The sequence below is a fragment of the Monopterus albus genome, unplaced genomic scaffold (assembly GCF_001952655.1).
Source record: "Monopterus albus unplaced genomic scaffold, M_albus_1.0 scaffold96.1, whole genome shotgun sequence".
NCBI lineage: Eukaryota > Metazoa > Chordata > Actinopteri > Synbranchiformes > Synbranchidae > Monopterus > Monopterus albus.
Window position 1 is genome coordinate 2,396,798 of NW_018127976.1, and position 8,724 is coordinate 2,405,521.

General features: G+C 39.6%; 1 protein-coding gene across 4 annotated transcripts in view; it reads right to left on the bottom strand.

Moving 5' to 3' along the window:
• plppr5b (phospholipid phosphatase related 5b) overlaps positions 1-8,724 on the bottom strand; it is a 47,761-nt gene that overhangs the window by 4,344 nt on the left and 34,693 nt on the right. For 3 of the 4 annotated variants that reach the window (XM_020608958.1, XM_020608959.1, XM_020608961.1), the window contains 2 exons: positions 4,455-4,631; positions 2,444-2,984 (listed from right to left, as the gene is read on the bottom strand). In XM_020608958.1, coding sequence (XP_020464614.1) covers positions 2,721-2,984; positions 4,455-4,631 — 441 coding nt within the window. In that variant the 3' untranslated portion in view covers positions 2,444-2,720. Of the gene's footprint in view, positions 1-2,443; positions 2,985-4,454; positions 4,632-8,724 lie in introns of those variants that run through there. The other variant, XM_020608962.1, reaches the window with a different exon arrangement.

Genomic DNA, 8,724 nt, shown 5'->3' on the forward strand with positions numbered 1-8,724 from the left:
GGGAGCTGTGTATTTTCCACATTTCACTCCTAAATATGCATCTTATTAGAAGATGAAAAAAAAAAAACAGCAGGCTTCAGTCAACAGAAACACACCAGTGTCAGCTCTCTGTGAAATGATTTCACTCAGATGCAAAGAGTGAGCAGAAAAAGCACTTCAACTAAACATGCCAAATGCTTTGGATGGTTTGTCTGAATCAGCCACATCCTGTTTTTAGCTCCATTAGGTACAACCCAGTATGGTCACTGTGGAACAAGATAGCTACCAACCCAACAGATGGGCAGTGAATGGGCTAAAGTACCACAGTTTGACCAGTATATGCCAATATGTTCAAGAAAAATTCCACTTTATGTAGTTTTGTTCTTTCTATCATGAAAACACTTCATTGAGTTCTGAGAACATGGTGTCATCAACCAGCAACGAGCAGTAGGAGCAGTCAGATAGAGACAGACATCCAGGCATGAACTGGTTTGACATCTCCTTCATCTCTCTGGCAGCCCCAGGGGAAGCCTTTGGCTTTCTATTTTGGCTTTGTTCTGCAGAATACGCATGTCTATTACAGATCCTGTAATGTCCTGAAGGTTCAAATGCCATCTGCAACAATCAGAAAAATTACCTAGGAGCACAATGATTAATAAGAAATGTTTAAGAAATGTGTAAGCACAGCTAGAATAGTTCAAAACTCTGATAATGTTTGCAACCGAGTGTATGGGAAATAATATCACTGTTTGCCTGTTTTCTCTATCAGATAGATTTGTCTACCTGAAGGTTTGCTGCAAACCTGTCTGATCATGTGTTTTGTGTTTCTTGACCTGTGTGACTCCGTTTTCGTGATGCCACTGTGTTTTCAGACCTCTGCTATCAACACAAAGTGACTAACAACTAATAGTAATGCTAGTGATATATAAACATCACTTTAGATCTTTATGTAATATGGTATCACTAAAAAAAATCTATGATTTAAAAGCATCACTGCAGTATTTCTCCACTGATACCTGTGACACTGGGATAGAATGGAGGAGTGAACAACTGCTGAGGATTCTGGTCTATTTGATTTCATTATTCAGTCTTGGCAGCTTCTGGGAACTGCACAAGCCTTATGAAGGGGCTGCTAGCTTACAGTATGACTGCATTATTCACTTCCCTCAAAACAATATCTTGCAGAATAACATAGAACAGACCAGGCTGGATCAGGTCTGTGGCACAATATCAGCCAGTCATACCAGTCAAAGCAAAATGTAGAGTAAAAAGAAAGGTACATAAGAGGTGCATGCGGCGATATGGAAGAACAAATTTCACGCCACTCAGTAGTTTGTTGCCTTTTGTTTCTGAGAGGTCGGAAGCAAATGAGACCCCGCAGCCAGCGCAGGAAGACTAGGAGGCGCTCCTTAAGGTAGCAGGACTCTTCGTCTTCATCATCCGTATCCTACAACAGCATGTGTGTGTATGTGTGGTGCACAAATAGTAACATTCAGCATTAACATTAACACAGTCCTCTTAATAATAATCTTACTAGTGTACATGAATCACATTTAATGTTGTGTAACAGAACACACACAGCATTAACAGTGCTACCGGTATCCTTAATTTTGAACAATGGGCGGTGCCAGACATAGTCTGGATTATCTAGCATTCAGTGTATGTTTATGAATATTTTTAAAATGACAAAATGAATAAAAACTATAATAGGGTTAGTATTTATTCAACATATGCCTGGATGAGAGTCCCACACTGGCAGAAGTGAGAGAGGTGAGTTTCAGTATTTGTACTTGATTTAAGAATGATCAGATTTTTCACCAATCAGTTGAATGATTAATGTGCTTCCATCTTTTAGCACAAGATGGAAGTACATGTATGATCTTACTGAACAGGTGAGACCACCTACCTTACCCCAGTTCTCTGTGCTGGCACCAGCACCTGTGTCATACACTGCTGAGTGACTGCAGGTGACACCTGTCAAGTCACATTTAACTTGACTTTGCTGCTAAAACAAACGTCAGTAGTTTGGTTTTTAGCGGCAATTTTATTGTCCGTTTTTTTTTTTTTAAGTAATAGATAATTGTGCAAAGCACACTTCTGGTGTACCACCTGTTTGGTTAGACTACTAAATCACTCAGTGTTTAGAAAATATATGATTAAGATGTATTACATTTTGAAAAGTAATTATTTCCAAATGTATGGTTTAAACTAGAGCTCATTCAGTATTTAGCCAGAATAATCTTACTGAAGTTTTCCTTAGCTTTCAACCACATCTTGTGCTCGTCATCACTGAGTATGATGTCAGGTGGCATCAAATGACCCACTTCCACCTGCTATCACATCATGTGTGAGCCATCTTTTTTCTGATGAAGACCATAAAATAGGAGTGAAAGCTGCAGGAGATTGTTCTGTTACACAACATTAAATGTGATTCATGTACACTAGTAAGATTATTATTAAGAGGACTGTGTTCCTCATATATGGTCAAACATTTTTCATATATGTTTTTCTGGTTATCCAAATTGATGATTTTTGCAGTTTGCTTTCCTCTGTGTGCTGCACAGCACTTTGGAACAACTTTGCTATATAAATAAAACTGAAACTAAATCTGAGAAGGATGACTAAGGACCTAGATGTCTTGAACCAGGCCAAAAGACTTCAAAATGAATCTGTGTGAATCTTATTTTTCATGAAAACTGTTGCATTTAAACACTGAATATCACTAATGCTATCATCGGCCATCAGCTTGGAACCATTAATAGCTGTTTGAGAGTTAATATTAGTCTAAGCCAGAAAAGATAATCAGCTTTAATCAGGGAATAGAAAGATGTGTATTCTAAATAGGCTGTGCTGTGCTGTGCTATACTGGCCTGTGAGGCGATGTACTTCTCCAGAGGGCTATCCGCTCTGCCCATGTTCAGCATGGCTGTGTTTGCCTGCTGCTCGGCTGGTGACTCCCCAGTCAGCAGCAGCTTGCCTTTGAAGTTATGTACAACACACACCACCTACAACACACACAAGCACAGCAAATCAAAGAAAATGGACCTACAACCAAGTAGCCACACACGCACACAACACCAACACAGCAGACTGTGTGTAACTGAATTTCAGGGACGGAGAGAGCTTCATGAGCCGCTCTGTTGGATTAACAGAGTAACCCAAGCATGTGTGGGTACTGACTTTTTCTTTGGCATCACTGTAGCTGTGATGATGTGGGGGTTGTATGATCTCCTCCAGTAAGGAGCAAAATGGAATGGAAACTTTACATGGGGAAGGGGGTCACACACTAGAAAAGTCAGAAATCACAAACAGTCAATCAGGTTTCTGTTCTAGTGCTTTGTTCCATTAGACAAGGACCAAACTGGGAGACTCACAAAACTGAACTGGAGTCCAGACTTATTTTCTTTAATTTATTTCAGTGCAGTAGCTGCCAAAATATGTGAAATCTGCTGCAACATCTCCTGCACTAAACTGTTTACCAGTCCACTTTTACTGTTCTTTTTCCTGGTATAAGCAGGCGAAACATCCAGAACTGCAAATGATTCATAACGTAGCTGCCAGGCTTGTAACATGTTCTAAGAGAAGCAACCACATCGTACCAACTCTTGCTACTCTTCACTGGTTAGGACTGATTTTACTGCTTGATTTCAAAGCCTTGAAAGGTTAGGTTTCTTCTTATGCATGGACTATGTTAGTCTAGGAGCAAACCGCTGCTTGAGATCCTCCCAACTCTCAACTTATCACTAAAGTGGACTGGGTCTTTTTGTCCAGTCCCCTCAGCTGTGGAACTCCCTGCCTAATAATCTCATGAAGGCAACCTCCATGTTCTTATTGAAATCTCTTCTTAAAACTCATTTCTATCTCAAGTCTTCTTCCTAACTGATGGCCATTTTTGGAATTGTTTTAATGATTTATGGCGTTTTAGATTCATGGTTAGTAACTGCAATATACAGTAATTACACTACACTACTCATTACTGAAAATAGTAATCATGTTACTAACGTTACTGTTGTTGGTGTTCATGAGGAGGTGAGACAGAGCTTTTCTTTTCTCAGATGAAGACACATAATCCATACCAAATTGAAAAGCAGTCAACTGTCAAATCACGGCCTGGGGCAGAATCATGGGAGGGGCTTTTCATTAACTGCACTTCTGTGCTGCAGTTTGTCCTTAATGCAGCATGGAAAATTCGACACATTACGTGATCACATAAAAAGGAACTACGCCATCATTAACTTATTAACAACAATTATTACAAATATTATTTCAATAATACATTTTTGTACTGTGTAAACTGAACTGAGAAATAAAAATCCTACCAATTTTTCCCCACCCATATTAAAAACAGAGGGATTTGAGGTAAAATAAGTGGCACATAGTCCTGTCCTATCCTTCCATAACACACTCCACACTCCTCAGTGCATAGCAAACAAACATACAGCACCACATGTAACCTTCGGGGATGTGAATCTCACCAGGAAAGTGGCGATGGCAATACCGATGATAAAGCCAGCGATGACGTCTGACCAGTGGTTGCGGTATTCAGCCACACGGTTCAGACCAGTGAGGAAGGCCAGACACATGAGGCTGAGGGATAGCACCGGTTTGGCAAGACGAGTGCCCTTTGCCTGCACTGTGCACGTCACATACATCTGCCAGGGAGGAGAGATGGCAGGATTAGATTCTGTAAAACCACCAAATCATCATTCATCATTAAATCTCCTGGTGGTGGGTCACAGAAATAACATGTCATCAAAACGCCTCCAAACCGCCTCTACCCCTGTAAACAGAGGCAGAGCGGGTTGTATTACCAAATCAAAGTATTGTTTTAGTTTGACTTTCAAAAATATTCTGAATTTCCTTCCTGTGCTCTTAATGCTACAGTGAAATGCTACAGACAGCTGTGACTGCATGAAAATACGAGCTGATCTGTAAACCTTCTCTTTGGGGCATCTTTCTATTTTTTCCCCCATATGAAGAGCAGCGCTGGCAGATCTGCCACTGGAACTACAGAATGAAAAAATATGAGGGTGAGAAAAAAAATAAGAAGTAGGGAGCAGACGGAGAGTAATAAATATAATACATTCAAAAAAACAACAGAAAAGAAAGAAAGCAGTGGCAGAGGATGGTGTCCAGAGGGAGAAAGGCATAACAAATAAATGCAATGAGATGTAGAGGAAGACAAGCACAGACAGAAGGGGAAGGAGAGAGGAGGTAGATTTGGAAAGGCCGGGGGGAGAGGAAAACTCAAGAAGAAAACAATGAGGAGCCAACAGGAGAACAGAAGGGAACATGAGAAAAAAGAAGAGGTACCTTTACTTTACTTTAACCAGGTATTTTAGGCCCCTAATCATAAACACAGCATAAACAAAGTTCATTTGACATACAATAACTGATCAGAGCCTGAGACTGAATTGCCTGTATCATTTCTATTACCAAAATCAAAACTCAGTCAAAATTGGGGATGTCCTGATCGCAGTTTTTGCTCCTTCTCCTATACAGTAAGTTTGATGGATTATATTTATTTAGTTTTTTTATTTGTAATATATCTGCACACTGTGTATTCAAGCTATATCAAGTCCACTTTAAAATTTAAATATGGTTGATAAGAGAACAACTCTACATTAAACAGTAACTTAACAAGTTTAAATGAAGTGTTTCAGTTCCCTCTATGACTGAAAAAGTCAGACCTGTGACCACATCCACCATCACTAAGGGATGTGACACCGCAATAATATTTGGCCCTGATCCTGATCAGGGCCAAATATTATTGCGTTGATATTGAGTATTTGCCAGTAAAGTGGTCAATCTGATAGCTATATTTACCTAAATGGCACAGCTGGCATGAACTTGATTAAAGTGAAAATATTTTCATGAATAACTCCATGAATAGTTTATATTTAGCAATTAATTAAACTGAACAGCAGCACTTGTCCTCATTACGTTTGCTCATGGTGTTTCAAAGTAATTGGCAAGTACAGTAAGTTCTTCCAAGCATCTTGGAGATTTTGTTTGTCTCAGTGTCTTCTCTCTCTTTGTGTAATCCCCCTCCATTTAATTTTTAATTTGCTTTTTTAAAGTGCCTTAGATTTCATGTTACTTACTTATCTACTTTATATTTCATTTGTATTTTGTGGCATTCGTGCGGACAGCAAAGTAAGAATTTCATGGTACAGGGAAACACGTTTCCTGACTGTGCATATGAGAATAAACACTTTAACCTTTGGCTGTTGATAAAGCTATAGAGCTATATAATGTTGTCTCTGTTTGGGGTCATGCTGCAGAAAGAGTTTGATTGATGAGACACCTTCTGCATGACGGATAAGAATCTGAACATCTAAACAGCATGAAAGTTTGCACAGTACTCTACATGACAGCAGAAGATGCAGTACTGATGTTGATTAAATATTTATCAGATACACTAACATTGCATGTGTAACCTGAAAAATCTGACACACCTGATTGTTCATAAGCTCTTTGATCCAGATACCAAAGTCTTGTTCTGTCCTGTCCTGTCTAAATTATTTCTTCAATGTGACTGAAGGTTTAACTGAAGAATGTGGCCCACATGGGCTATAAGACACCAGTGATACTGCTGCTTCCATGAGGCATATCAATCTTGTACTGCATTGCATATAAAAAACTTTCTCTATCCCACATTCTACAAATAATCTCTGCCACATAAAAAGATCCCTTCCTAAAAACTTTCCTAAACCTTTGTGAGGACACTCACTGACATAATGCATTCCCTAGTCCCTTACCCTCACCTTCACCATCACAGCTAAATGTCTGGCCCCAGCCCCTAACCTAACCTCAAGCTAAACTTTTTAAGCTAAAATCTAAAAGCAAATCTTGACCCTCAACAGCCCTTTGAGGTTATGAGCAAAAAACTTTCTCAAAATGTCCTCATAACAATGGTTTAAAACTTAAATCAGTCCTCACAATGTATAGCCATACAAGTGCGCGCACACACACACACACACACACACACACACACACACACACACACACACACACACACACACACATTTTACTTCTACCTTTATGAAACACAGACATATGTATTATATTTTAACTTTTCTTGATTGGACGTTATTTGACCAGACACCTCAACTTGATTTGTCTAAAGAGCATTTCATAGCTGGGTGAACACTCCAGCCTACATATCCCATTAAATGTCAAACATTAGCAGCTGTTGGCATGCTTATTATATCAGAAGCTTGTCAGCTAAATAGAGAGTGCTACATGAAAAATTCAACCTGGGGAGGTGAGTCTGAGCAACTTGTCCTCCCCTCAGTGCTGCTGCAGACATAAATCTTTCTATCTTGCCAAGTTCAAATGGTGTCCTGCGGTATTACTGAGGGGGATCTACTCACACACACACACACCGTGCCTTTGAGCCAGTGCAGGCTATTCTATTAATGTTATAGGCTGATTTACAGGGGAATTTCAAGGAGATATTTTACGACACAGATCTCTTAGCTAGATGTTAACCTTTTATTTCAAATTGTATCACATCCAATCAGACAGGGCCATATCTGGTATGATAGATGCAATCTAGATCTGACTCTGAAAAGACATTCTGATCACAAACACCACAAAATGACTGCAACATCAGATTCTGAGGGATTAACCCTGGTAAAAATGCAAATGTCTTGAAGATTCATATCATTAACTTTTTTTATACCATTCATGTGTGTGAGGAGTCATCAGGATGTCAACATGAATCAGCCAGAGAAGGATTCTGATACATTTAAAATGTTTATTACTCATATGGTGAGTTATGAACAGTGTTAAAATCCTACATGTCAGCGAGCTGAACACAAATGGAAGAAGAATAAACTTCATGTTGCTCTCCGCCATTTCTGGGATTGTCTCGCTGACTATAAGAAGGCTGTAAAATCTGCCAAATCGAGCTACCTTTCCACCATTGTCATCAGTAGTCGTGATAAACCTCAGGTCTTGTTCAGTACAATTAATTCTGTTATCAACTCGTGTAACCTTGCTTCTCATCCCGAGACATCTGTAGCAGTATGTGAGGGTTGTCTTCAATATTTTACTGATAAAATCACATCACTAGCATTAGGCAGTCCTCCAGTTCTACTAATCCCGACCCAGCTGATATTCCTCTGCATTCTGCTGTCTTTGATCAGTTTGAGTTTGTATTGTCGCCTATGCTCTCTGAACTGGTTCACCACATGAAAGGATCTCACTGTTCTTTGGATTGTTTGCCAGCTAGATTGTTTAAGGATGTTTTTGACTCTGTTAGACCTAGCTTTCTGGCTTTAAGGACAGGTTCTGTTCCAGATGCTTTTAAAAAAGCAACTGTCCAGCCTCTTCTCAAACAGTCAAATCTTGACCCTTCAGTGTTCTCTAATTTTGGACCAGTACCTAAATTATCTTTTGTCTAAAGTTCTGGAGAAAATAGTTTTTATCCAACTCCAGTCTTTTTTGACAGATAATGGCATTAAGGAGCAATTTCAATCTGGTTTTAAATCAAAACATAGTACTGAGTCTGCATTATTAAAAATCAGTAACGATATCCTATTGGCTAGGGACGCCGGGGATTCGGGTTTATTGGTGTTTTTAGATTTTCACTGCTGCCTTCGATACAGTGGATCATGAAATCCTCTTATCTCACTTGGAGCAGTGTGTAGGAATTCAAGGTACTTGCCTCCCTCCCTTGGTTGGTGTCTTGGCTGTCTGGTATCCATCCTTTGGGGGGGGGGGGCCTGTCAGGGTTGG